At 51.4% G+C, this 27,658-nt stretch overlaps 1 protein-coding gene across 7 annotated transcripts in view; it reads right to left on the bottom strand.

Moving 5' to 3' along the window:
- The window catches only part of IQSEC3 (IQ motif and Sec7 domain ArfGEF 3), a 104,493-nt gene that overhangs the window by 24,356 nt on the left and 52,479 nt on the right, over positions 1 to 27,658 (bottom strand). For all 7 annotated transcript variants that reach the window (XM_078450185.2, XM_078450183.2, XM_078450186.2 and 4 more), the window contains 3 exons: positions 25,890 to 26,169; positions 13,094 to 14,223; positions 10,922 to 11,083 (listed from right to left, as the gene is read on the bottom strand). In XM_078450185.2, coding sequence (XP_078306311.1) covers positions 10,922 to 11,083; positions 13,094 to 14,223; positions 25,890 to 26,169 — 1,572 coding nt within the window. The remainder of the gene's footprint in view (positions 1 to 10,921; positions 11,084 to 13,093; positions 14,224 to 25,889; positions 26,170 to 27,658) is intronic.

Consider the following 27,658-nt stretch of genomic DNA (forward strand, 5'->3'; position numbering starts at 1 on the left):
CTGTGGGGCCATCCCTCAGTTTCAGAGCTGGCCTGGGCACCCAGAAGCCACAGCAGGGAGCAATCCCCAACCTCTTTCCTTCCCCCTTCCCCTCTCTGGTGCTTTCTCTGGCCCCTGCTGGTGACTTTTTTCTTTCTCCCCTCCCTCCCTCCCTTCTTTCCTTCCTTCCTTCTTTCCTTCCTTCCTTCCTTCCTTCCTTCCTTCCTTCCTTTCTTCCTTCTTTCCAACAAACATGCATTTCCTCCTGTATGCAAGACGCTGTGCTTGGGACCTGGTGTAAGTGACAAACAACACAAACACAGACCCTTTCCTGGTGAGAGAGAAACATTATACACAGAGTCAAAAATAATCATTTCATTGTAATTGTGGCGAATCCTATGTAGGCAAAGGACAGGCTTCCGTGAGAGGACAAAATATGTATTTCATATTTTGGAAAGGCCCCTTTACGGACATGACATTGAGCTGAGACCTGAATGATGAGGAGCTGACCAAGGGAAAGGGAGGGGTGGGGGAGCTTTCAGGCAGAGGGGGGAAAGCATATGCTAAGGCCCTGTGGTAGGAAAGAACTTCCAAGGACCTAGAAAGGTCAATGAGTCTGCAATGCAGAGAGTAAAGGGGACAATGGAGAGTGGCAGGCTGTGGGGCTAGAGAGGCAGGCAGGGGTTTGACCAGACAGAGCTCTGTGAGTCACAAGAGGATTTCGGAGTTTAGCCTGAATACAACAGGAGACAATAGGATATGATCAGAGGAGTGATACAAGCCAGTTTGTTTTATGAAGATTTCTCTGGCTACTGGGGGAGAATGAGTGGAAAAGGGATGGCAGGGAAAAAGAATGAAGCAGGGGCCCTGTTAGGATGCTACTGCCAAGGCCCAAGTTAGGGCTGATGGAGCCTAGGGTAAGGTGGAGACCAAGTGGATGGGCGATCTGAGATACATCCTCGAGGAAGAACTGATGGGAGCGGGCAATGGAGGGAAGGTGGGAGGTGAGGAAAAGAGGAGTCAATGGTGAGTCTCCAAGCCCTGGCTTGAGCACCCGAGGGCCTGGTGGTGCTATTTTTTATGCCGAGTCCACGATGGGATGGACACATATGCTGAAGGAGAGACCGAGACTGCAGATTTGGACACATTATGTCTGAGATGCTCTTTCCTGGAGTACCAATTTAGTATCTACTAAACCATCGTCCTTAGCACCCAAAGTCTTGTCTTTCCTATTTTACAAATTATAACCCTGCCTGGACCCTTCTTTGCCTCCCGTCACTACCCCTTGCCTCTACTCTTCTTTGGAGCCAAACTGCTAGGTGGTCCCTATGCCTGCTGTCTCCACATCCTCAATCCCATTCACTTTTCAATCCGCTCCAACCAAGCATCTACCTCCAGCATTCCACGGAAACTTTGCTTGTCAAGGCCACGCTGGCCGACATGTTGCAAGTCCAATGGCACCAACTTTTCATCCCAGCAGCCTCTGGGCAGCACCGACATGCTAATCATTCCCTTCTTGAAACACTCCTCTCTCTTGCTTCCCTCACACCACCCTCCCCTAGGTTGACTCTTTCCTCCCTGAAGGTGCACCTCCTTCATGAAGGGCCTCCTTCTGCTGCACCTCTATCTTAAGACTAGACACCAGGCTCCTTTTCCCCTCTTTTTCTTAAATGACTTTTTAAAAGTTTATTTATTTATTTTGAGAGGGAGAGACACACGGGAGGGGCAGAGAGAGAGAGACAGAGAGAGAGAGAGAGAGAGAGGGAGAGGGAGAGAGGTTAGAATCCCAAGCAGACTCCACACAGCAGAGAGCATGATGCAGGGCTCGAACTCATGAACTGTGACATCATGACCTGAGCCAAACCGGTAACCATCTGAGCCACCCAGGCACTCCTCCCTTCCTGCTCTTAACAACCTCTCTCTAGGTGGCCTTACCCAATTCGCTGGCTCTGAATGTCCCCTTCAACAGCTCTTAAGTGTTTCTCTCTTGTGATGCATTCACCCTTTTAATTTTTTTTAAAATTTTGTTTAACGTTTATTTTTTTTTTTTGAGACAGAGAGAGATAGAGCATGAATGGGGGAGGGTCAGAGAGAGGGAGACACAGAATCTGAGACAGGCTCCAGGCTCCGAGCTGGCAGCACAGAGCCCGACACGGGGCTTGAACTCACGGACCGCAAGATCATGACCTGAGCCAAAGTTGGCCGCTTAACCGACTGAGCCACCCAGGTGCCCCCACCCTTTTAATTTTATTATTAGTCACGACTAGTTAATTCTTTTTGGTTGATCTGTATTGTTTATAAAAGACAACGTTGCTGAGTCCAGAGGGCACATGTAAACCATAGACTCTGCATTTGATTGGAAGTTGACCAACACACTTCTGAGTGCCTTGGTTGCTGAATTCCCCTGGGCGCTCTGGTCTGAATGGCAGTCACGGGGGCAACACTCACAAGACCACAGGTTGTGCTGGCAACTCTTGCAGGGAAGTCAGGCTGCCCGCATTTCACCTTTCAGCTGCTATTTAATATTTTAACATGTTCTCAGTAAATACTTGACACTGTCTGATTTGAGGAATTCTTCAGATGAAATGTCCCCAAACCCAGCATCTCCCCTCCCAAACTGAATAATACATGCATGTTTATTTGGTATAATTTCACGAATTACCCTAGAGAGCCTGAGAGCACAAATATATTCACATGCAAAGACTGTTCCAAATCCTTAACAGCTCAGGAGGCTGTTTCCTGCGATCTGGCTGCCTCTGCTCTCCTCCAGCCTGTCACCTGCCTCACCATGTCTCCAGGCTCCGAGGACTCCTCACTCCTGGGCCACTGCCCAGGCTAAGGGTCTCCTCCTTCCTCAAATTTCTCCCCACGACTGTGACTGCAGTAGCCTCCCTAACTGGCCTCCCTGCCTCCAAGTCATGTTCCAGAACAATCCTTCCAGGACACCCATTTGGTCCTGCCACTCACTCCTTTGTTTATATTTTTCAAGGGCTTTCCACATCCCTAGCATGAAGCCCAAGTTTCTCAGCCAAGCAAGCAAGGCCCTGTTAGCCACTCAGCTTCTGCCCCTTTCACGTACCGCCTTCCCTCCTGCAGTCTGGCTCTCAAGCCTACATGCTTTTGCACACAGTGTTCTTTCTTCTTGCTGCCCAACCCCTACCTGGAGGTCCCTGTTGAGCGATCCGTCTCTCTAGGAGTCCCCCTCGACCTCCATGCTATCCCAGACAGGCGTCTGTCCACCAGTGCAGGTGTCTCCTGTGTCATAACATTTACCTGCCTGTCTTCCCACTCGGCTCTGTGCTCTTTCCGGCACAGGCAGTTCTTTTCCCCTCTGCATGTCTGGCGCACATACGAATTCAATAACTGTTCCCGGGATGAATGAATGCGTGAGTGAGAGACCAGCTGGGTGAATGAATGGGACCTTGAGCATGTGCTCGGCTGGGGAGGGAGCCCAGGGGCCTGAGCTTCTGGGAGCTCTGCCCGGCGGTCCAGGATTGCCAGGCCTGCTTTGCCAAGGTCATCTGGAGCTCACCCCGAGACTGGACGGAGCTGCCCAGGAAATGGCCCTGCAGATTCCAGACCGTGGGCGGTGAAGCAGGGTGGAGTACATGTGCTTCCCACTTCCTTCAGCCTCACGTGCAGGTGAGTGAGTGATGAGAGCCAGGGCTAACTGGTGCCCATTAAACCGCTTCCAACCGAGCACGGCTGCACCTGCCCAGGGAGGTGCTGCTGCGGATCCGCAAATGAGTGAATCAGGGGAGCAAAGCTTCTGTCCAGGCCTCCCCCTCTCTCTGTCCTGTGGCAAGTACCTCACAGGGGCTGGGCAAGCAGAAGCACAGATGTTCCCTGCGTCTGCATACACAGGTACGATCTGGCATAAAATTGTTTGTTAATACTGATCAATGCGTGGAGTCAGTGTGTTGCAGGGAAATGAAGCGTCATACACGACTGTGATCAAAATGAATTTCGTCATCTCAATTTTTTTAAATGATAGCAAGACAGCGTCTGGCAGACAAAGGAACTGACTGGGAGCTGAAAATAGGTAATGATAGCAGCAGGGATTTTTAATTGGCCAGAAGAGACAGCAAAGATCTGGAAGGTGAGGCGCACGCAGGCTGAGGCTCGGCAGAGGTGCATGTGCTGCAGACGGCGGTGGGGCGGGAGGGTCTGGGTGGGGGCACTGGCCCTCGGGGAGGAGACTAAGCCCGGGTTTCAGGATTAGGATGGAAAATGAAACCGCCTACTGCCATGGGATATAGGAACCTTGGTTTTATTTCTGCAGTTCTTGGCTCATACAATTCAATTAAAAATATCCCCATCCACCAGAGAGTTATTTTTGTTAGGCACAACTCATAACATGCCCAACAAAGGTCAAGGCTTTTTGGAAAAGTGCAACGTGGCTCAGAAAATAGAGCAGAAGGGAGCTGACGCAAGAGGACCTGCCAGCGTCCCTGACGGTGACATGGGAACAAAGAAAAATCTCGTCGGGGAGGGCCCCAGAAGGGATGGCTGCCAGTCACACCTTGAGGACTCAGGAACCAAAAGAACCAAGTTTAAACTACCCAAGTGAATTAGAAGTCAATGTGGATGTCTGAGGTGATTCTCCCTTTGCTCGGCCTGGGGCAGCATCCCTGTCTGCTGGGGGTTCTCGAACTTGAGTGGGCATCAGAGCCCCCTGGCAGGCTTGTTAACCCACAGTTGCTGCCCCCAGAGTTCTGACTGAGCGGGTCTGGGCCAGAGTCTGAGAACTGACATTGCTAACAGCTTTTCAGGTGGTGATGCTGCTGCTGGCGTTCCGGGGACCACACTTGGAGAACCACTGCTCTGTGCCATTAACAGTGGGTGGAATGAGAAGTCAGCTGTTGGTGTCAGACACCCTTGGGGTTGAATCTGGCTCCCATCATTTAGCCTTTTTCAGTTCAGGTCCCTTAGCCTCTCCATGCCTCCCTTTTTCCATCTACAGAATGGAGCAGACAACTATAACATCTAGTGGGCAGGTCGTTATGAGTTTTGAAAGAGACATTTTATTATATAAAGTGCCTGGTCTGTAACAGAGCTTAGGAAATGACAGTTTTCATTAGGCACCTGGAGACCAAGTCTGAGTTGACATATCAAGTAAGTGAGGTTGAAGTCCATTCTAGCATAGGTATTAAGACCTTTCCCTCATGAACAGTTCCATCTGCCTGAAATTCCATCTCTAGACATTCATCTGACTCCTTAAAATGTCCATCTATCAGGGAGAGGGGAAACTGGTTCTAGCTCAGACCTCTTGAGATTTTATGAATCAGTTTCTCAGTCCCGCTTTCTTTTCAGATGAGCAGAGTGAGCAAAGGTGAGTCAAGGGACGGGATAGTACCTGATTTCATTCAATCTGCCACTGGCCAGGGGATTAGTCATTTCTTCTCTCCCGGCCTCAGTTTCTGCCCGGGTGAGATGAGACGGCTGGACCAGCAGGCCATGCAAGGGGTCTTCCAGCACTACATTTCACTACTGGGGTCTGACAAAAACTACAAGGCATTTGGACCACACGTCCCTTGAGATAAGGCACAGGGGAGGGCGGCTTGGGTTATAGAACCATTGTGCCTGCCATCATTGATCTCAGCCATTGGTTAGCTCTGTGATTGTGGGCAAGCTACCTAACATCTCTGTTCCTCTGCTCCCACGTTTGGCACAGATCAACGGCACTCACCTCACAGAGCTGCTGTGAAGACGGAATGAGATTTTGCATGTATGGGTCTTGGCGCAGTGCCTGCTGGCACACAGCGAATGCTTGATAGATGTGAGCTGTCAGTGTTATGTCTCACAGCCTGCTCAGTCGCAGCTGGCCCTCCTAAAAACCCCAGGAGAATGTAATCTCAGGAAGCCCCTTTCCTAGAATCCTGCTCCCTGGAAATCCCACTTCAACGAGTGGTGGGTTGAAGCCACACCTGAGAATCACATAGGGATGTCAAGAGCCCTCCAGAGCTAGGACCCGAGCTATCAGGAAGGGGCTGGGTGGTAGGTCTTTGTATGAAAGCCCAACTTAGATGCTAACGTGACCAAGCCAAAGGGAGTCTCCACTCTGGACTTGTTCACCCCATGCTTGGGGTCCAAAAATCTCCACTATAGGAGTAAGTGGGTCTGAAATGTTCATGACTCTTTATTGTTAAGGAAAATCTCTCATCTGTCAGTGTGTGTGTGTGTGTGTGTGTGTGTGTGTGTGTGTATGATGGGGTGGGGGGGGGGCAAGGGGGAAGGGCACTGGAGAGGTGAGGGGTCAAGATCATAAACTTAAAGACTTCACTTTCAGAAGAGACTCCCGCCTTCCATCCCCCTGGGCGGCCGCAGTGTCAAACTTTCAAAGCAGTGGAAATAACCCCAAAGTCTATCTCTGCCTACCCGGGGCCTCTTCCACCCTCCTCCAGACCCACAGGGGTCTGCATGGGCCCCAGCCTCCTCTCTCCTTCAGTGGAATTCTTCAGAAATAAAGTAACCATTCTGAGGTTACACGTGACACAATGGGCAGGATATTCTCAAGTAATTTCTTCCTAGCCATGAAAGGCTAGAGCCTTCCAGCCTGTTGAGTTTGACAGACAATCTGTCTTCATTTCTGAATGTCCCCTAAGAAGAATAAATCTGTTACACTCCGGCCAACACATTTCCAAGGAAATGAAATAATGCAGTCTGACTAAAATGTCAAACTCTAATATTGAACAAAAGATGGGAGTAGACACAGTGAGAGAAAGAACACCCAGGAAACTCTTCTGGCAACCCAACCCAAGAGCTGCCCTTCGCACACTGCTATGGAAAGGACAGACACTGCTGCCCTTCATGTGTATGTGATTCACATTGGAAAAGATCACCCAGCCCAGAAAAGAGACCACTCACAGCCAGCGTGGAACATTCCCCCGTCCACTGGCCTTCAAACCTGCTGAAGCGAACATTTCAGAAGGGAAATAGAGCAGAGTCAAATTTCCCAGCCATGTGAAAACAGAGAGAAAAGCTTCCAGCACCAACGGATCCTAACCCCAGCTGATGTCTGGCTCCCTCTGCTAAGCCAACACTGCCCCTCTCTCCTCGGCATCAGAGGGGGCTTCCCCAGAGTGCAGGATGGTCCCCAAAGGAGCTCTCCCTTCCCCAGCAAGCTTCAGCATGTTCTCGTTGTCCGGGGAATAGACCTGATCTCAAACCAGACATGGGGTGGTCTGAGGTTTCCCTGGCCAGGGTGGGGAGGTGTTAAATGCCTTGTGTTTTCAAGTGGGAGAAATAATAACAGAAATAGCTAATATTTATAAACAACTTCCTAAGCATCAGTCACTGACTTAAGCACTTTACATGCATTTAAAAATTTTAACTCATATGACATGGGTAATATTTTTCCCATTTGACAAGTGAGGAAACAGGCTGGTTTCTCCTTTAAAAACAAACCAAAGCTGGGGCGCCTGGATGGCTCAGTCGGTTAAGCATCCAACTCTTAATTTCCACTCAAGTCATGATCTCAACATTCATGAGATCGAGTCCCACATCAGGCTCTGTGCTGACAGTGCAGAGACTGCTTGGGATTCTCTGTCTCTCCTTTTTTCCCTCTGCCCCTCCCACTCACTCTCTCTCTCTCTCTCAGAATAAATAAATAAACTTAAAAAAATAAGATAAAAAAAACCCCAAAACTTTCCTAGGTAACCAGTGGAATGGATGTGGCCCTTTGAGCTCAGAATGCCTTCTATTATTATCTGATAAATCCTGGTTAAATACATTCCTTCTTGGAGTGTATCTTCCATGGAAACAGGGTACTAAGCAGTGAAGAGATCAGCTTCCAAGGGCACCAAGGGTCAGATTCTGGAGGCAATGTCACCACATCAGATGTGGGTGCTCAGACATAAGTCAGCACCTGAGGTGGATTCTGCTCAGCCCCTTCTCTCTTCCCTTCCTCCACAGGCCCACAAGCAGTTGGTCGTGGTGGGGGTCCCACCCCATCCCCTACTAGAAGCCTCCACCCTCTCCTCTTCTTGCCTGGCTGCATCTTGGAGAGTGCTGGGGCTGGGGCTGTCTCAGTCTCCAAGGGGTTGGGTGATTTATGTCCTTTTATTCAGCAAGCAGCTTTGTACAGAACAGACGCGACATGCTGAATGTCACCAGGCGGGGGCAGGGAAGCTGTGTGGAATCCCAATGAAGCCTTTTCAGCCTGAGCGAAATGGCACTGGTGACTTTGTTACTGTGTGTTTTCTCTGGTGGGAGGAAGGAAGAGGTAGCAGACCCTGAGAGGGTGCAGGATAGCTGGCTTGGGTGGCAGGGAAACCCTCTGAACCCCAACGTCTGGCTCCCCGGCGAGTGCCTGCCCTTTCCTGGCTCTCCATCTCCTGTGGGCGCCCCACAGGAGACAAGCCAGCCGGTCAGCAACGCGCACTTGGGTGAAGAGGCTCCTTTCTGTGGAGCTCTTACGTGTAGCGGCTGAGCGTGCCAGGGTCTCAGCACCAGGGGCCTGCATGGCTGCAGAACAAAACACGAGGGGCTGAGGCACCCACTGGGGCAGACTAGGGCTCTGGTCTGCACTCCCCACTCTCCTGAAACCACAATGCCTGCTGGAGGTTCCTTGGCCCTTTGTCTCCTTTCCATACTCCTCTCCTCTCTCCCCTTGACACCTGGGTCTGTAAGTTCCCCCCAGCCCACAGCCAAGCCTATTCCTCACTGCCCCCATCCCACATTCCCACGGGTGCCCAGCTCAGCCTCATTCCCAACACGGAGTAGGCACTCAACGTCTGTGGAACAAATGGAGAACTCTGGTCCCCCAGCACTGCTCTGGAGCTTGCGGGCTGCTCTGGGATGAGCCGGTAGCATGACAAAGCATGACCTGGATGTTTAGGGCAAACAATTCTGCATGATCCCAGTGTGCTACAAAGGCCCTGAGGAGTGGGAAAGACCACAGATTCACAGGAGTCGAAGGGACCTCTGGGAGCACACAGCCCGACCCTCCCACTTTACAGGTGAGGAAACTGAGGCCCAGGGGAGGCCTCCCAGCATGCGAGGATCAGAGCCAGGGTTCAGAGCAAGCCCTCTCAGGCCCGGCTTTCTCCTGCCACCACACACTGCCCTCTCATCCAGAGCCAGATCCCCACCTCAGCTGCTAGCCGGGTCCCCAGCTTGGGCTGCAGTGCTAATCTGTCTCCAGCCGGCACACTCAGTCTCCCGGGGAGGATGGTAATCAGTTTGCACTGTGCTGTGGAGGCACCACTGGGGCTGGAGGAAAAGCATGTGTTCCTAGCACTCCAGGTCACTGTGGGCCTAGCAGGTCAGAATTTCAGGGCCAGACACACAGGGACTGGGGAAGGCAGAAGAGACAGCAGTCAGTCAGGGCCTGTGCCCCCAGAGCAGAGAGACAAAGCAGGGTCACCCAGGGGTGGGGGCAGCTGGGAAGAACTAAACAATGAGGCATAGCCCCCCCCCCCATGCCCCCTCCTAGGGAACAGAGGAGTAGAACGGGGACAAATAGCCAATGAAAAGGCCAGAGAGATGAGCCAGATGGGAGAAAACACGGTGAGGAAGGAGACAAAGAAAACCTGATCTTTCTCCTCTTTCCATCATTTCCTCAGGGCATCCCCTCAGGGCCCCCTGCATAGCAGAGGTAGTGGTGGGGAGGAAGGGGAGCCCAAGGGAGAGGGAGAGGAAAGGAGGGGGAGAAGGAAACCCTGCACACCTATCAGTTTACTTTTCTTTGCAGGCACTCAGAGCATCTTAAGACCTAATGGAGGGGGGCGGGGTCTGAATGTCCAAAGCTGCAGAGAGTCAGAGGCAGGACTGGGGTTCAGTCAACTAAGGGGCATCCAGGGATTTCAAGGTCCCTCAGCTGGGTCCAAGCCCCTGCTCTTTGGACTGTACTCAGTGAAACAACTACCAGTGAATTTAGAAATGTGATAGGGATTCCAGAGGACAACTGGTCTACCCCTCATAATCCAAACCCTCTACTCTACAGGCGTGGAAATGCAGGCCCAGAGAGCAGGGACTTGTAGAAAGACACAGCACCAAAACTCCTTCATAAACAGAAGCCATGTCTCTGAGCTCCCACTCCAGGGACACGGACAACCCTGCCAGTCAGCCCATGCTCCCAAACCCTTGAGCAGGAGCCCCCTGCCCCCATGTAGCAGGCCCTTGCTGTTCTGAGAGCAAGTACAAAGGAAAGAGGTCTCTCAGGAATACTTCTGAGGAAACACTTCTGCTGACTACCCAAGAGAGAGGGGGGAAGTGGGGCGGGGCGGGGGGGCTTCTTACATCATGGTGACCTTCAAGAAGGAAGTGAGCTTAAGGAGACTGGATCAGGCTTCATGGGGCCTCACCCTCTCTTTGCCAGGGAGAGGTGGCTCCAAGGCCCCAGGGATGCCACCCCATGCCCTGTGGCTCCCGGGGTGGCGAGCGTGAAGAGACTCTCATGTGCTCAAGCCTCCACATGAACAAAGCTGAACGCAGCAGTCCCCTCATCCTGCCCCCATCTATTGATCTTGGTGGTAAATATATCTTTACAGAATCACTCTATTTCTTGCTCTAAAAACCCTCAGTCTAACTTCTTTTTTCTGCCTCCTGTTTGCCTCCACCAATATGACACTGAGTCCATGTGGGGAGCAGACCAGCCTCTGGGGGCTTGGAGGCGGGGCAGATGCCCGCTAGAGGGTGGGCTGAGGCCTTTCACCAGGCAGAGATGGCCCCAGTGCAGACATAGTCCCCTTCTTTTCCAGACTCATTCTCTTGCCCCCTGAGGGTAGCAGGGAGGGAGGCCTTTTTGTCTCCTTTGACCATTCCTGTACCCCTGGTTCCTTCAATGGTACCCTGCCAGAGGGCGCTCAGTAAATGTCTACAGGACTTTGGAGGGGGAAACAGAGGCTGGTCAAGATTGGGCCAAGACTCCAGGGGTCCTGCTCACTCCCCTGCATCCTAGGGGACCCTAGGTGGATGGGCCAGGGAGAGGGGCACTCACTCCAGCACATCGCGGTTGAACTGCTTCTTGCTGTTGCCCAGGAACTCCCCGATCATCTGCCGGCTGAGGCCCTTGCGCTGGAGCAGGAAGTGGGCCACTCCAATGGGGGTGTCAGGGATGAAGCCTCGGGAGATCAGGAACTGGATGCCTTTGTCCGGGTTTCTAGGGGTGCGGGTAGAGGTGGGAAGAAGGAGTAGAGAGTGAGCCAAGGCCATCCATGACTACTTTCTTCCAGCCCATGGAGCCCATAAAGGTGCCTGGAGGTTTCTGGGAAGAATTCCTATGAAATGCTAGGATTCCTTCCACTGCAGAGGGGCTCTGGATCCAAAGCACCTCTCTCCAGAGCCTCACCTTCCTGCACACCGCCCCCCCCCCCCCCACCACACACACACACCCAGGAGTGAAGGTAGCATGGGGAGGGAAGGGGTTGGAGGAGGTTTGGCCAAAATGAGTGAATTCCAGAACAGGTGGAGAGGTGTTCTTCTGTGTTCCCTGAGGGCCCTGAGTCCTGCCACCAAAGCCCTTCCTCCCTGTCTGTATTCTGTTGTCTATACTCAGTTCCCAGCCTGGAATCTGGAAGGAGGGTGAGACTGAGGGACTGAGGTGAGCTCTCCTACCACACTGTCCATAGTGTCCATAGACTCCTGCTCTCCACCATTTACTTTCTCAGGCTCCAGTCTCTACATGTGGGTGTGGGTGCCATGTCTTCAGGCAAATGTACTCACAGTGTGGTCTGCACATCCATGCTGTTCCCTGAACTGTGTCTTATTGGTTCAGGAGAAGACAAGTACAGAGAGAGAGGGTAAGCATTTAGAACCTTTTATAGCACTTTGACATTTTCAGGATAACCAAGCATGTGATTGTTTTTCTAGCAGTTCATTTTTATTGCATTTTACAGAAGTATCAGCCCACAATATGTCAGGTAAAAACCCAAACTGGTCCTTCACCACAGTTTGAGAAGCACTATCTTGAGGGGTCGCAGTTATCTGTGTGCGTGTGAGCGTGCACGCAGAAGTCGTGCTGTGGAGGTGTGAGGGTGGGGGCTGGGTTCACCAGGGGGCAGCCTGACTTGGAGGAAAGAACGATGGACCAGCAGCCAGACCGGCCTGAAGCTCACCGGCTACGTCACTGTCACCGTGTGCAACTCGCCTGACCTGTGTGAGCCTGTTTCTTTTCTATAAGATGGCACAGTAATGCTACCTGTAGATATTGTTCAGAAGTTAGCAAGATGTCTTATGCAAGGTGAGCCATGAACGGGCGCTATTCCCTCTAGAATACAAGCTTCTTGAGACTGGGGGATGCGTCCTATCTGTCTTTGTGGTCGCCATATCATGGTACTCAATAGATAACAGCTGAGTGAATAGATGCACGTCCATGTGGCTGGAAGGGGTGTTCTATTTCCTGGCTCAGGGCTCTGAAGGAAGGGGTGAATGGAGGGTGGAGATGAGTGAACCTATACTTGAGGCTTCCATGGGAACAACATGTGCTTGCCACCAGCTGTATACATTCTAGTTGCTAGGACAGTTTTGACTGGGTGTCTGGCTGGGGATGCCATTTTTCTGCTTCCGTTCTCCTGTTCTCTTTCTGTCCCCCCTCTGTTTGCTTCACCCCAGCTTCCTTGTCTCCCCCTTTTATCCATGTCCCTCTCCTGCCTTTAATCTGTATTCCTTATTCTAGGTCTCTCCTCTCCCACCCCACTGGCCTTTGGTCACTGCCTCCTCGCCCATCCTCTCCTGTCTCCTTGACATCATCCCCAGAAGATAATGCTGTTTCCCTAACTCCGGTCCTACCTGAATGATTTCTGCTCAATCCTCATACGACCGGTACTATTATTCACTGAATACTGTATTTTTTTTTAAATTCTCTCGCTTTTCAAGTCCTAGCTTCATCGTAAGCAGTAATAGTGGTGAAAGCACGGGGCTTGATGTGTCGTTTTGTCCCTAATCCTTAAAATACATTTGTGACAATGGAAAATAGAACGTGTATTCCTACACAGTGTCTCAAGGAGCAGGCACGGCACACAAACGCCACGTGAGGGGAGGGAACTGGGAGGATGAGGACAATTACCTGGCTCCCTGCTCACCTTTACAGGTCCTCCCCCTCCCGCCCCCGCCCCCGCCTCTCCTTTGCGGCCTGGGAGTCCCTTGAGCTCCAGGGCCGGTGCTCACTCACATGTTGAAGAGGTTGAGGCCGATGCGATAGAGCCGTTTGCGCAGCGTGTCTGTGGAGAGCGTGGGCGACTTGCAGCTGGCGGGGTTCTCGCAGTGGTAGCGCGGCAGGCTCAGGATCATGGCCTGCAGGGCCTCCTTGGAGGCTGAGGCCGATGCTTCCGAGCCCGACTTGGCCGACTTGGTGGACGTGCTGCTGCTACTCAGCTGCTCCGAGTTGTCGCCGGCCTCGGCCTCCGTCTCCTTCCCCGCCTCCCCGGCCTCCTCCTCCTCTGCCTCTGCCTCCGAGACGGCTACCGCGGCCCCCTCCACCACGGCCTGGGCAGCCCCAGGTGGGTGCGCGCCCAAGGCGGCGCTGGCTCCGGCCTCTGCGCCCGTGTTCTCGGCGGGAGCACCCCCCTGACCCGCGGTGGGGGCCTCGGGGGGCTCCTGCCCCGGGGCTTCGCCCTGCTCCGCTTTGCCCGCCGCCGCGGGCTCTGCCGGGGCCTGGGCGGTCTGCGCGCCCAAGCAGTTGGCCACCGACAGAGCCGTGGCGGAGGAGACAGAGATGTTCTGGTTGGCGATCTGCACGGTGACATCCCGGAAAGCCATCATGAGGGTGCTGCTGTGGCCCTGGGGCAGGCCGGCGACCTCGGCGGCCTCTTCCCCGGGCGCCGGGCGGGCGCTATTGAGCTCCCGCATCTCGGCCTCCAGGCCCGGTGGCCCCGCGCCCGCGTGCAGGGCCTGGTGGAGTTGGTAAGCGCCGCTCTCTTGCAGGGAGCACATGGTCTTGAGGCTCCAGGTGCTCAGGGCGTCGTCGATGGACTTGGCCAGGGACTGCACCTGCTCGGTGAAGGAGTCCTCCAGCTCGGTGAGCGTGCCCGCGAAAGTGGGCGGCAGGGAGGGCGAGCGCACCAGCGGCAGCCCCATGAGGCCGTAGCCCTCCATGAGCGCCTTCTCGGCCGCCAGGCTCTCGGCCGTGGGCGCCCGCACCTTGCGCAGGGAGATCCGCCGCGGCAGGCGGCTCTCCAGGAGGGAGTTGCGGATCTTCTCAAAGTTCTTGCTGAGCTGGTACTGGCGGAAGGCGGTTTGGATGGTGCAAGCGGCGCGCCGGGACACAAGGTGGCCCCCGTACTTGTGTTCTAGCATTTCAATCTGCGAAAAGAACCAAAGAGGAAGAGCGCAGTTAGGACTGGGAGTCACCGACTAAGCTTTGGCGGGGCCCGGCAGTGCACAGCTGGCGGGTACGGAGGGGCCAAGTCTGAGAACTCCCAGCGTGTCATGGATACTTGCCAAGATTCCTAGAGAGGTAGGATGTGGGACTGGCTTCCAGGGATTGGCCATGTCCTGGGGGCAGGGGACAGGTGTGTTACTTCTGCTTGTTGTGGTGGTTACTTATTTTTTTTAATTTACTTTTTTAAATGTTTATTTATTTTTGAGGGAGAGAGAAAGAGAGAGAGAGAGAACGCATGGGGAAAGCAGAGAGAGAGGGAGACAAGCCGAAGCTGCCTTCAGGCTCTGAGCTGTCAGTACAGAGCCTGAGGCGGGGCTCAAACTCCTGAGCTGTGAGATCATGACCTGAGCCAAAGTCAAAGGCTTAACTGACTGAGCCACCCAGGAGCCCCTGTGGTAGTCATTTTTAAAGGCTCATATCAGAGATGCGTATGGAAACACTTATGGGTGACACACATGTTATCTTGAATTTGTATTAAAATACTTCATCAAAAAAAAAAAATGGAACTGTTAGATGACACAATGTTAATGGTAGTTATCTGGGAGTTTACTACAGTATTCTTTCTACTTGTGTGTACATTTAAAATAATAAAATAATACAAAATTAAAAATTAAAAAGAAATGCTAAAAAAAACCCCAACTCGCTGCTACACCTTGTTCACCTGCTTTCTTCCTCAGCATTCACATCAGTGCATTGCGGAAATCCCCGACCCTGGGATCATCATAACGGTTGGGACTGGGGTTTGATTAACGCTGTGTTCCTAGCACCCAGCCTTAGGGCTGGCACATAGTAGATGCTAACTAGATGAGATATAAGCAACCAATAATATTTCACCATGTTTCCCAGGGTCATGGAATGGGACAGATAGAAAGGCTAATTTTGTCCCTCAGTACCATGCTTCAACCTGCCTCCTGTTGAAGGAGGCTCACCAGGGACGGCAGCTGGAGTGACTGCCTCTCACAATGCCAACAATTTCCTGGGCTCCTTCCCTGTGGGTGCCCCCCACCGCTGGACCAGCAGAGGCACCCTTCTAGACCAGAAAATCTCATAGATACAACCCCAAACCCCAGGGACAATCCCAGGTAAAAGGAGATGACCTCAATCTTGCCTTCAGCTCTTCCGTCTTGCCATTCAGGGCCCTTCCCAACCCCAAACCTAGTGGCATTATGCTGTCTCTCTTCCCAAATCCAGCTGTCCTCTTGGAAGATAGTTGGGAAACTTCAGCTTATTGAGGTTTGAGTGGCCAATAAGGCCTCCTGTATGGCTCCCCTCAGAAGGGTTTGCATGTCACGAGGTACAAGGCCTTAAGCAGAATGTCTTCATGATCCTCATATTAAAGGGCTTTCAAGGTACTCTTAAAACTCACACCAAGTGTATTAGTTAGCTATAGCTGCATAACAAATTATCACAAGCTCAGCAGCTTAAAACAATACCCACTTATTTTTTCATAGTTCTGTACATTAGTAGTCTGGGCATGGCTCAACTGGGTTCTGTGCTTGAGATCTCACCTGGAAAAAATCAAATGTCAGCTGGGACTGCAGTCTCACACAAGGTTCAGGGTCCTCTTTCAAGCTCATTGCTGTTGGCAGAGTTCAGTTTCCTGAGATTCTAAGACTGAGGTCCTCACTTACAGATGCCTGCTGTTCCTGGCCACACAGTAGTTTGGCCATTCAGGGCCAACCAGAGGAGTGGCTCTGAGGCTTCACCTCCTTTTAAAGGGTTCACCTGATTAGGTCAGGCCACCCAGAATGATTTCCTTTGGATTTGGTCAAGGTCAACTGCATGGTAACCTAATGACAGAGTGATATCCTATTATACCCCCTAGTCCCATCCCCACTCAAGGGAAGGGAACAATACAGGATGTGCACATCAGGGGGCAAGAATCTCGGAGAGGGGCATCAGGAATCTGGGGGACCATCAGGATTCTGCCTATGGGGTTTTATCACGTACCCAGGATCTCCAGAGAAACATAGAAATTTCTGACATCTCAGAGGCATTTCATCACTGCTTTTGCAGAAATCATGTCAGAGGGGAGAGAGCTCAGCTCAGTCTCCCTGCAGAACCCTGCCAGGCTCCCTGAGGTCTGGAATGGAGATTGGCCTTGACTAGGCAGGAGAGCACTCCAAGGGGGAAGTTATAGAGAGTGAGGGAAACTGACCACTTAACTTTCTCCTTCCGTCAATTTCTGTCACACTCTTATCCCTCCTCAAGTCCCATGAGAAACTGACACCAGGGAGGAATTCATATTTCTTTCCCACCTGGCCTATTCACATTTCAAGGGAAACCTTAGACCCAAAAGCATTCTCTTCAGGTTATGAGATGCCATTGGCAACAGAGGGAAGGTATGAAATCCCATTGCTTGAAATGTTTCCAGAATGGTAAAGATGTCTATCCCCCTGGCACAGTATCATCCTATCTGGAGGCAGAAGGCTGGCTGAACTAACCCTAGGAGACTTCTACTAGCCAATGTCCCCAGTGTCACCCAAGCAGAGAAGAAAACAAGATTTTAAATATCTTGAATCTGGTTCATCAAATCTTCCACTATACTGTAAGTCCCATGAAGGCAGAGACTTTGCCATGTTTACTGCTTTATCCCCAGTGCTTGGAGAATGCTCAGCACATAGGAGGCCTTCAAGGAATATTTATTGGATGGATTAAAGACTTAATTGCAAAGTTATCTTTGTGACTCTCAAAAACCACCCTAACTAACCCATAACTTTCTTTTCCTGGAGCGGATGCATTTCACTTGTGTTTCCAAACTCCACTGTGTCACTGGCCCCTTTCCACCTGCCTACAGACCCTCTCAGATCTCCCCAGGCTAAATCATAACTCCTCTTGACTCCCCAGCTCTGGGGCACTAGCCCAATATCTTTCTTTCTGTTTTCCACCAAACCTCTTGGAACACTAGTCTACACCCTCTGCCTCACTCCATGAGCAAATGGCAAATGGCTGATCCAAGTTTATATGCCCTGAGCCCCCAGCATCAGTCTTCTGCTCCCACTGGTTTTCTAAAATGGCTCTTATGAAGGTAACCAGAGACCTTTCTTCATGAAACCTGAGGGTCCATCCTCAACCTTCCTCCTCCCTCTTTTCTGCAGCTCTTCGTATTTTTATCACCTTGAAACTCGGACCTCGGCTCTCATGACCCAGTCTACCTTGGTTTGCCTGCTTCCATACAGCACTTCCATACTATATTCTGACCTCAAAATCCTTAAGCATGCCAGTTACAAGTCATATGAGTGCCATCTTCCATTCTGCAGAGACATTTGAATTATTTTCCCATGCACTTCTGGACATCTTCCATGACTTTTACATTGGAGGTCATTAGAGCAGCCTCCAGTAGCTGATAATTAACAACTAATTAAGAGGGAAACTATCTCCGGCAGAGCCTTTGTGGCAACTCTACAGTTGTCCTGCAGGCTAGTATCTTCTCACCTCCTGTGTGAGAACCTTGTCCACTATCATAACTTCACTGTACTTTAATCGGCTGATGAACAAGCCTTAGGGGAGATAATCAGCCCCAGATCTGCTTCTTCTCTGCTGGTTGGCCTTGGACAAGTTTCCTAACATCTCCAACTCTCAGTTTTCTTTTTTTTTTTTTTTTTTTTTTTTTAATTTTTTTTTAATGTTTTTATTTTATTTTTGAGACAGAGAGAGACGGAGCATGAGCAGGGGAGGGGGAGAGAGAGAGGGAGACACAGAATCCGAAGCAGGCTCCAGGCTCTGAGCTGTCAGCACAGAGCCCGATGCGGGGCTCGAACTCACAGACCGTGAGATCATGACCTGAGCCCAAGTCGGACACTCAACCGACTGAGCCACCCAGGCGCCCCTCTCCAACTCTCAGTTTTCTTATCTGTTATGAAGCTAACCCTGCAGACTCTGTAGCTTGTTATGAGAATTGAATCATTTCATATGAACTTGTCACATAATCAGTGTGCAGTAAGTGGTAGCTATTTGATGACAATGATGATTCGGTGAATGACTCTCAAATTTCAATTCCTAAGCTTGATCCTAGATCCCTCTGTTCACCTATACAAAGCCACTGCCTTGCCCCACCTCCCCGAATCAGCTCTCAATGATTTCTTTATTTACCTTACAGCACTTTGGCTGTTATGCTATCCAGTCTGGGAACCTTGTATTTGTCCATGCATCCTCCTTTGCCCACCTTCTGCATTTGTCAGCCTCCAAGCCTTTATTCCACAACCTGCCCCACCCCCAAAACCTTTTGCATCATCCTGACCTTTCCACCAAACTGTTGCCACATGGGGCTCTCTTCGACTCCCCACTTGGACCACCCTGGCAGCCTCCCCACTGCCTCCCTGCTCCCTTCTCACACCCACCATCCATCCTACACTACATTACCCTGATGAAGGCTCTTGAGGAGCAGATGTGAATACAGACGTTCAGCTGCTTGAGAGCATTGCCCCAAATAAGTATATAAATGCTTCCTGCTGGCCTTCTGACCCTGAGCAATCTGGCCTCAGCCTACCTCCCGTTTTCTACTACTACACCAAGCCTCTGTACATGCTGGCTCGACCCCTGCTCCTCCCCCAGCCCACACTAGGCTTTCCTGCTCTGAGCATTTGCTCAGCCTTGTCCTTCAGCCCATGATGTTCTCTCCTTTCTTCAGGACCTGCCTCAAATGGGCATCCTCTGTGAAGCCTCCTCAGTTCCCCAACCAGACAGGGATCTTACCACTTTAGGTGCCTGTGGAGAACGTTGTTTCTCACTTGTCTTGGATGCCCAGTTTTCTCCACTAATCTTTGTGATATTTAACTAACCCACCCTTCCTTCTCTCCACACCCCCTATCCTGACTCCAACAGAGCATCAGTTATTCGAGGCCCCTGATCTATGGACAGCACCTAGCCCAGAGCCTGGCAAGGACCAAGTGCTCACTATGATATTTGAATTCAGTTGTTGGATCTTCTCCATTTGTTCCAGTGCATTTAACACAACCATCTCCCATTTATTCCAGCCTCGTGCCTGCTGCAACCCCAGCCTGCACTGTCCCCCACTGTTTCTTTCCATCCTTCGCAGCCACCCTCCATGCTCTCTGTATTCCCATGGACTGTACCTTACAGGAAGGATGGTATTATCTGTCTCTACATTCTTGGTGCCCAGTGTTGAGCCAGAGCCATGGTTAGGGCTTAATAAATGTTTGCAGACATGAACTAAACTGAACTCTGTCCTATGTCCCAGGGCAAATAAAAATCTAGGCTCTCTTCCGGATCCGGGCTTGGAGTCAAATGCTCCATCCTCCCCCTCCCCCACAACTCTCTCAGACACATACATATACAATTTCCCTCCCACAGGGCTCGGGAACTTGGCAGCGTCCCAGGTCAGTTCTGTCCACCCAGCCTGGCCCTCCCAACAACCCTAACCCTTTTCTTTCTTTTTTTTTTTTTTTCAACGTTTATTTTTCAGACAGAGAGAGACAGAGCATGAACAGGGGAGGGTCAGAGAGAGGGAGACACAGAATCCAAAACAGGCTCAAGGCTCTGAGCTGTCAGCACAGAGCCTGACGCGGGGCTTGAACTCACAGACCGCGAGATCATGACTTGAGCCGAAGTCGGCCGCCCAACCGACTGAGCCACCCAGGCGCCCCTAACCCTTTTCTTAACCAAGGCCAGGTCAGAGAGCTAAGAGAGTTGGATATGGGGGGAGGGTGGTCCCCAGGGTGGGGAGGGGTCTTTGGGCCCACAGGCCTAAGAACAGCTCATCTCACTTCTCCCTAAACCCCATGAATCATGGGTAATTGTAGCCTCGCTTCCTCCCAAGAGAGCAATCTCTCTGCTTCTGCCAGAAGAAGCAGTGGAGGGGGGCTCAGGGGGCTCTGTCTGCCTAACGAGCCTCTCAGTGTTAATTAGAACATGCTCCCTCTTTTCAGGTTGCTGCAGCAGCTGAGTCTGAGAAGGGCCGCTGAGAGATGGTCGCCAAGTCAGGGTGAGGGAGGAAGAGCAGCTAGCTGGGGGGCTGCAGTGCTGGGGAATGAGGGAGCCAGGCCGGGGTGGGGGTGGCTTTCACATGTGAGCAAGGATTTCCTCTGATCCAAGATTTCCCAGCTGAGAATGTTAAAGCATTACATGGAATGAGGCTGCAGAACTTGGCAAGGGAAGCCTTACATGAGGCTTAGGAGCAGACAGTCTAGGGTAGGGAGAGAGGAGCTTGGAGATGCTAAGGGCCGCCCCAAGGGAAGCCGGCCTGCACTGGGCAGGCTGTGAGCCCCGCGTCTTCCCTGTGTGCCCACCTCCCTGTCCAACTGTCCAAAATACAGCAAGCATTCAACACAGCAGGGCACTGAGGCCTGCCTAAGAGCAGGGATGCTCTTGGGAACCTCTTCTGACTACAGCCAGCTAGGGGTAGGGGGGTACGACGGCTCAGCTACTCCTGGATCACAGAGACTGTCTCAGGTAGAGCTGCTGCGGGGAGCCTGATTTGAACCCCGGGTTGGGCTTCTTGCTGTCTCCAGTGCTCCCACAGAACCCTGTGCACTGCTTCCTTGGAACCTACCCCTTCACTGGGATGAGGAGGCTGTGGAAGACTCTGGATAAAATCAAGGACTGTGGAGTCCCAGTCTTGGCTGCACCAGGAATGCACACCTAGGGATGTGTCTTTGGGCAGGTTACTTAATATTGCTAAGCCGTGATTTTCTCATTCTTAAAATGGAGATAGTAGTAGTACCTAGCTCACTGGGATATTATGCAGGTCTGGGGAGATATTGCATGGAAAATGTCTGGCACATAGTTAATGCTATTAGTGCTAGCTAGTACTGGTTACAAGTCAGTGCCCATCTCTGGAATGTGCTCCCTGACAACTGTGCCTGTGTCTTTTGTATTGTGGTGTCCCAAGCCTTGCACAGAACAGCAATGCAATTCTGTTCCCTGAACCGGATGCAAGTGAACAGGACTATCCTTGATGAGCATTGCCTTCACCATCATGCTCTGGGGGTTGGTCCTCAGGTGCCCTCCATGCCCTGGTGGGATTCTTGCCTTCAGAGGAGAAAGGAGCCTTAGATATTCTGGTACAATCCCTCATTTCACAGGTGAAGAAACTGAGACCCAGAGAATTGGAAACATGGCCACCCTAACCCTAACCCTAATCTCTCCCCTTGAAGGTATCCCCTGGTGAGGCTGGACCCTGAGGCTTAGGTATGGGAGATCTGTTGTGGAAGGGTCTGCTCTCCAAAAAGAGAACATAGTTTCCACCCAGGACCTGACTTGGGTGGGGGGCAGGGCCTGGATGCTACTGACCGTAGCTGCATGGTCCCCTGGCTTGGACAGCATACACAGTGATGCCATTTGGACATCCCACATGAGCTCCAGTGGGCTGCTCCTCAACGGTGGCACAGAACAGGATACAAACTCCCTAGAGAACCTGAATGAATTTGGAAACCACTCGGGTGCCCTATGTATCCTTGCCACACCACTTTTCTAAAGAATCCTCCAAAGGAATCTACATGCTCCCTCCTTGTCCCCCTAGGTTGTAGCCCCGGGCTCACTGTGAGATGAAGTGAGGGAGCTGAGGGCAGAGGGAATGGAGGATGGAAAAGCTGTCCCAGAGAAGCTGGCACTTTTTCCCACTGTGATTGTGGGGCGAGGCCCTGGGGGCTGGGAGAACAGGGAAACCCAGAGGCAGGTTTCTTTCTTTCTTTCTTTCTTTCTTTCTTTCTTTCTTTCTCTCATGTTTTCCCCCAGTACAGAGCATGTCCTAGGCACCAGGGACTGTGCTGTGTGGGGAAACAAAGGTGAGCAAGAGTAGCATTATCACCTAACACAGAACCCTAGGGAGTGCTCACTCCTCACACAGACCATGAAGTAACTGGCTGCTCCGAAGGTATTCTGTGCACAATCCGCTCAACTGTGTGACAGCCCTGAGAATGACATAGTCCTTGCCTGTACGAGTGGGACAGCTACCAGATGGCATGGAGTCAGCAGTGGAGCACGCAGTAAAAGCACACACCCAGGCTTGGGGATGCTGACCTGAGACATGAAGTATGAGTAGAGATCACCCAGATGAAGTGTGATGGCGGACAGGTGGTGAGTATTCCCATCAGAAGAAATAAAATATGGCAAGGCCCAGAGGCAAACCATAGCACAGAGATCTGGAGAAAGGTGAGTGGGGATGGCAGGAACCCTGCATGGCAGTGGGGCAGGATGTGGGGTTGTGTCAGATGGTAGAAGAACCAGGAGAAATCTGTCCTACACACAGTGAGGAGCCATGGAAGGCTTTCACACAGCAAAATACCATCATCTGATGTGCTGTCTATAAAGAGGGCTCAGCTACAGGGTGGAGATCAGGTTAGGAGAGGCACAGCTCCAAGTAGGGGAACCTGTGGGGGTTTCCCCAGGGGCTCAGGTGAGAAGTGATGGTGGCCTAGCTTGGGGTGGGGGCAGTGGGGTTGGCAGGAGAGGGTAGAATTTGGGAAATAGTTAAGAAGTAGCATCAGTGGGCTTGGGGATGGAGCAGATCTTGGGGGGGGGGGAGGGGTGTGGGGACAGAAAGGAGCCACAGGCAGTGCCTGAGATTCTGGACTGGCTGATGGAGCAGGCCTGGCAGGTTGGTGGACTGGGGAGATAATGATTGCCCAAGATCTTTCTAGTATAAGTACTATAGGATTTGCACAACTGGTGGAGATGACAGAATCAGATACTAAATCCTAGATCTTAAAGAAACCTATAGCAAAGTCAGGTCCGGGACCCAGGCTTCATTCACCTCTCCCCCTTCAGGTCACTAATTTAGTATTTTCCCCTTTCCATCCCTGAGCATATCTTCTTCATGCCAGGGACAGTGTCAGGCATGATATAATGATGGGGATATAATGATGAATAATGAGTTATGGGCCCTGCCTTTTAGGAGGTGTCAAGTCAACAGGGAATGATGATACAGGGCTGAAGGGCAATGACAGTACCCCCTAGGTACTAGGGGATTTCTGGGAAGGGGCATCCAATGCAGCTTTGGGAGGGCAGGGAAAGCTGCCAGGGAGGAGGAGGGAGAACAAATTGAGGCCGAGTGCCAAGTGAGGGGGGGAGCAGGAACGTTAGTGGTAGAGGCACAGAGAACAGCGTGTATGAAGCCCCAAAGAGTTAAGAGACAACTGAGGCCTGGAGAATCTAAGCAACTTGTTCAAGATCACACAGTTCATTTGCAGAAGAGACAGGAGTTGAGCTCAGTCTCTTATAAACGTGTGTCGTGTTTTTAATCACTTTTCTCTAGCCCCCTCACTTTTTGCCCTCTTCCTTCTGCCCCCAGCTTATGCTTGGCCTAGAGAGATACATGAGCCAGAGGAGATGTGCTATTCCCTGAAGCTGCATTCACTCAGCATAAAGGTGCCTGTCACACCCTCAACTTTCCCGCCCCACCCCTGCTGGCTTGACATGCAAACCCATCTCTCAGAATGGTGTCTACTATAAAAAGGCCCATGATGCCAATCAGAAGCCTGTATCGCTCTCCATATGCCACCTAGTCAGTCAGAATTAAACTAACTCTCCTGCCTAAGCTGAAGTACAGGTTTCTTTTGGTATTAGTCACCAGATATTCGTTAAATTGCACTGCAGTTTTTTGGGGGGGGCAAGTAGGGAGCACTTTTTTCTCTTTGTTACCCCACTCTCTTATTGCTTTGCACATCATAGTTGTTCAAAAATTATTCACTCAGAGGGCTGTTACTATGTTCAAGAAACTCTGCTAGATGCTGGGGGAAGGGTACAAAGATGGGTAAGACATGATCTCTGTCCTCAAGGAGCATAGTCATGTGGAATTGAGAATACTTCTTATCTGGGCCAACTGACCACCCACATCACACTTAGTGTTCCAGATGGACTGTCTTCCAGCCCCTGCCTGGGCATTCCCGGTAACACAGAACTCACTACCTCACAAGCAGGACTTTCTATATTTTTAACAGCTCTAATTGTTAATTGAGCTAAAAGCTTCCTTTTCTGTAGCTTTCATACGTTAGTACCACTATTTTTGACTGGAATGATAGAAAATATATCAAATCCGTTTTTCACATGCCAGCTCTTCCATATTTAAAACTTGTTTTCACGTCTACAATTTCTCCATATGACTCCAGCCAATCCTATTTTCCTTCTTAGGAGAACCTTGGAATCCTCACGATTCTTACTTCTGTCTTAAATGAAGCCCCAAGAACCAAGGACAGGCTCCAGACAGGCCCTGACCAGAAACCAGTGTGGGGCTCCAGCCAGCTGCTCCCCTATACTGAGGCTTATCCACCCTCCTGTGAAGGCTGCTATACTCACTTCTCTGGCAGCCATTTCACTGGTTATTGATTCATCTTGAGCTTACAGTCAGCCGAAGCCACAAGTTCTCTCTCCCAGGACCAAGCCTGCCTATCTTATACTAATGCTGTGGGCTTTTCAAAGCTAAGAGCAGAACTTTAGCTCTTTCCCTGCTTCATTTAGACTTTCGCATTTAAATCTTTATGTCTGGATGAGATTTCTACAAAATCTTGGATTCTATCACCAAGGTATTAGCTGTTCCCTTTAGCTTTGTGTCACTAGAAAGTAGTGCCTTGTCAAAAATGGTTGAACTGAACAGGACCAAGGACAGTGCACCGCTCAAGGCACCAGGAAATGGCATGGATGGAAAAACCAACGTTTTTTGAGAATTCTGTTTGAAAACAACCCACCTGACTATATTGTCATCCGATTCACTTCCTATCTTGTCCACATATATATCATGGGAGATTTTGTTAAATACTTTACTGAAAACCAGATGTTCCACCTCCAGCCGACCTTGATGCTGAAGGAAAGAAATGAAGTTGGTTTGGCCTGATTCAGTCTTAGTGACCTTTCTACTAGCTTTCCTTCCCCAAACCCACTTTGTCCATGGAGTTAAGAATGTTTCTTTAAAACCTACACATTTGGAGATGATTCAAGGTCTAATTCCCAATTTCAAACCAGTGCCCGGAGTGCTTAACTGGCATTCCCAGTCACAGACTTAACTAGAGCGAGACCAAGGGGTGGATCCTATGTCTATGGCTCCAAGTTCAATGCTCTTTCTTAACAAAATTCAGTCATGATATCTTTCTCTAAGCATATGCACATGAGTATACACACACACACACACACAAATGGAATTTGTTCTCCAATAGGGGACTTTGGTTTATCTTGGGAATCCTCAGTCTACCCAGAGGAGACCACCATCTTTGCATCTCATTTGAACCTAAGTGTGCCTACACATGGGGCTTGCTACTTGGACATGTGAGTGGGCTATCTCTTCTAAGCAGCAGTGGAAGTAGGGGCTTCCCCAGAGAACAGTGGGCCACCTGCTTAGACATTTGTGAGGGCAATTTAGGCATCCTGCACATGGCAAGAGGAGCAGACCTCTGGACATGCTGCCTAAGGGACAGGCATTGCAAGGGTGTGGCCCAGGCCCTGTTAAGGCTGCTTGCCTGACAAACTGGGCTACAGGGATGGGCAGAACACTTAGCTCAATTTGGAAGAACTAGTGGCAAAAGAGGCGTGCCTACAGCACAGCAGAGGTGGGCCCAAGTGGGGAGATACCCTGGATAGCCCCCGAAGGCAGGGCCCCTTCACCACCCTCCCCGCCCCCCTTGGAGGCCCTGGGTACCTGTTTATTCTTTAGGTCAAGGGAGAGCTCGTAATCGGAGGCGTTAGGGGCGTGGGAGCAGAGCGCCGTCGCCAAGGCAGGCTGCTGCCGGCCGGGGGAGGCCGCGCGGTGGGAGCCAGCCCTCGGGGAGGCACCCCCCGCCCCCGGCCGCTCCTCCTCCTCCTGCAGCTCCTGGGCTTGAGCCTTCGGGGCATGGGCACTGGGTCTGCCGGCTGCCACCGCCGCCGCTGCCACCACGGAGTCCTCCATGCCCCCACCGGCCTGGGCACAGGAGCCATCGCTGTGAACAAAAGGCAACGGTGCTCGGTTGGGGGGGAGCGGGACAGGGTGCATGTGGGTGTGGGGGTGAGGAGAGAGACTGGGCACTCTGGCCTGGCCTTTCAGGCAGCGATGGGCCTTCCTAGTGGTGGGGGCTTGGGGGTGCCTCCTGAAGTCACCTCTAGGGAGGGGCTACCTTGGCAGGGAAGAGCTTCAGGCAAGGAAGAGAGCCTGAATTTGGAGAGGGTATCCCAGGCAGAGGAAAGGAGCAGCTATGATCAGAGCTCATGAACCTCTGCTTGCTTAAAACCTCTGCTCTGCAGTACAGCAGAGTAGGTAGGAGTAGACTTCCTGGGTTGGAATCTGGACTCTGACTCTTATTAGTTATGGGAACCTGAACAGGCTGCTTAACCTCATTGTACCTCTGTTTTCCCATCTATAAAATGGGCACAGTAATAGTACCTACTTCATAAGGATGTTGGAAGGCTTACATTAGCTAAAGTTAAGACAGTGCCTGGCTCAGGGTCCTTGCTAAATGTAAGTGTTAACTATCATCATTATCAGTGGTCTGGTTCCCTGGCCAGTGGCTTAGGCAGCTGGAAAGAAGCTGATCCACACACTGAACCAGCTCCATCTTTATGCTGCCCAAATGACTGTGGGGAAGGAGTGATGCTTACAGGCCTGGTCTGAGCATAAAACCCCTCCAGGCCAGGCGGACACCAGCTTTTTAGGACTGGGTCTGTGAAGAGAAGGGTGGTTGCCCTGCTGGGTCTAGGGGAAGATCTGTCTTTGGCTCCTGGCCTCTCCTCCCCTCCCATGGAGCCCCCAGGAGGCTGAGCCATAGCTGCTGCCCACCTCCTTACCCTAAGGAGATACCTGCTAACTGGAGCCGTCATACCCCAGCCTGCCCTGGGGAATTAATACACTCAGGTTGCTCCCCTCCCTGGCCAGTCTCCTAGTTCCATCCTTCCCTCAAGGCCAAGTGCTAAGCCACCTGTCCATAAAGCCTTCCCAAGCAACTCCAGCTTTGACCGCTCCATCTGCTAGCACACTAGGAGCTGCACTTAGAGAGTCTATCTCTATTTCCCAGGAGCAGAAGCATCGTGGCTACAGCACGGGCTCAAATCCATACTCTACCACCGTGTGGCTTCAGTTAAGTTGCTTTTCCTCTGAGCCCATCTCTGGCTTCCTCATTTGTATGGTGGAGGTACTAGTACCTATTTTATCAGGTTATGGTGAGGGCAGAGGAGTCAGTATATATACGGTGTTTAGCACACTGCCTGGCACAGAATAAGTGCTCAGTCAGTGTTAACTCATGTCCCCCATCTATCGCCTCTTAGAGTCCAGGACCCATATTCTATTTTATTCCTGCTCCCCAGTTAATGCTGGGCAGATGATCAGTGCTCAGTTAATACTTGTTGATGGATGAATTGAAGGGAGAGCAAGAGTCAAGGGACAGCAGACAGAGATAGAAGATCAGGACTAGAAGGGACCCTAATGTCACCTAGTCC

This window comes from Panthera onca, chromosome B4 (genome assembly GCF_046562875.1).
Source record: "Panthera onca isolate mPanOnc1 chromosome B4, mPanOnc1 haplotype 2, whole genome shotgun sequence".
NCBI lineage: Eukaryota > Metazoa > Chordata > Mammalia > Carnivora > Felidae > Panthera > Panthera onca.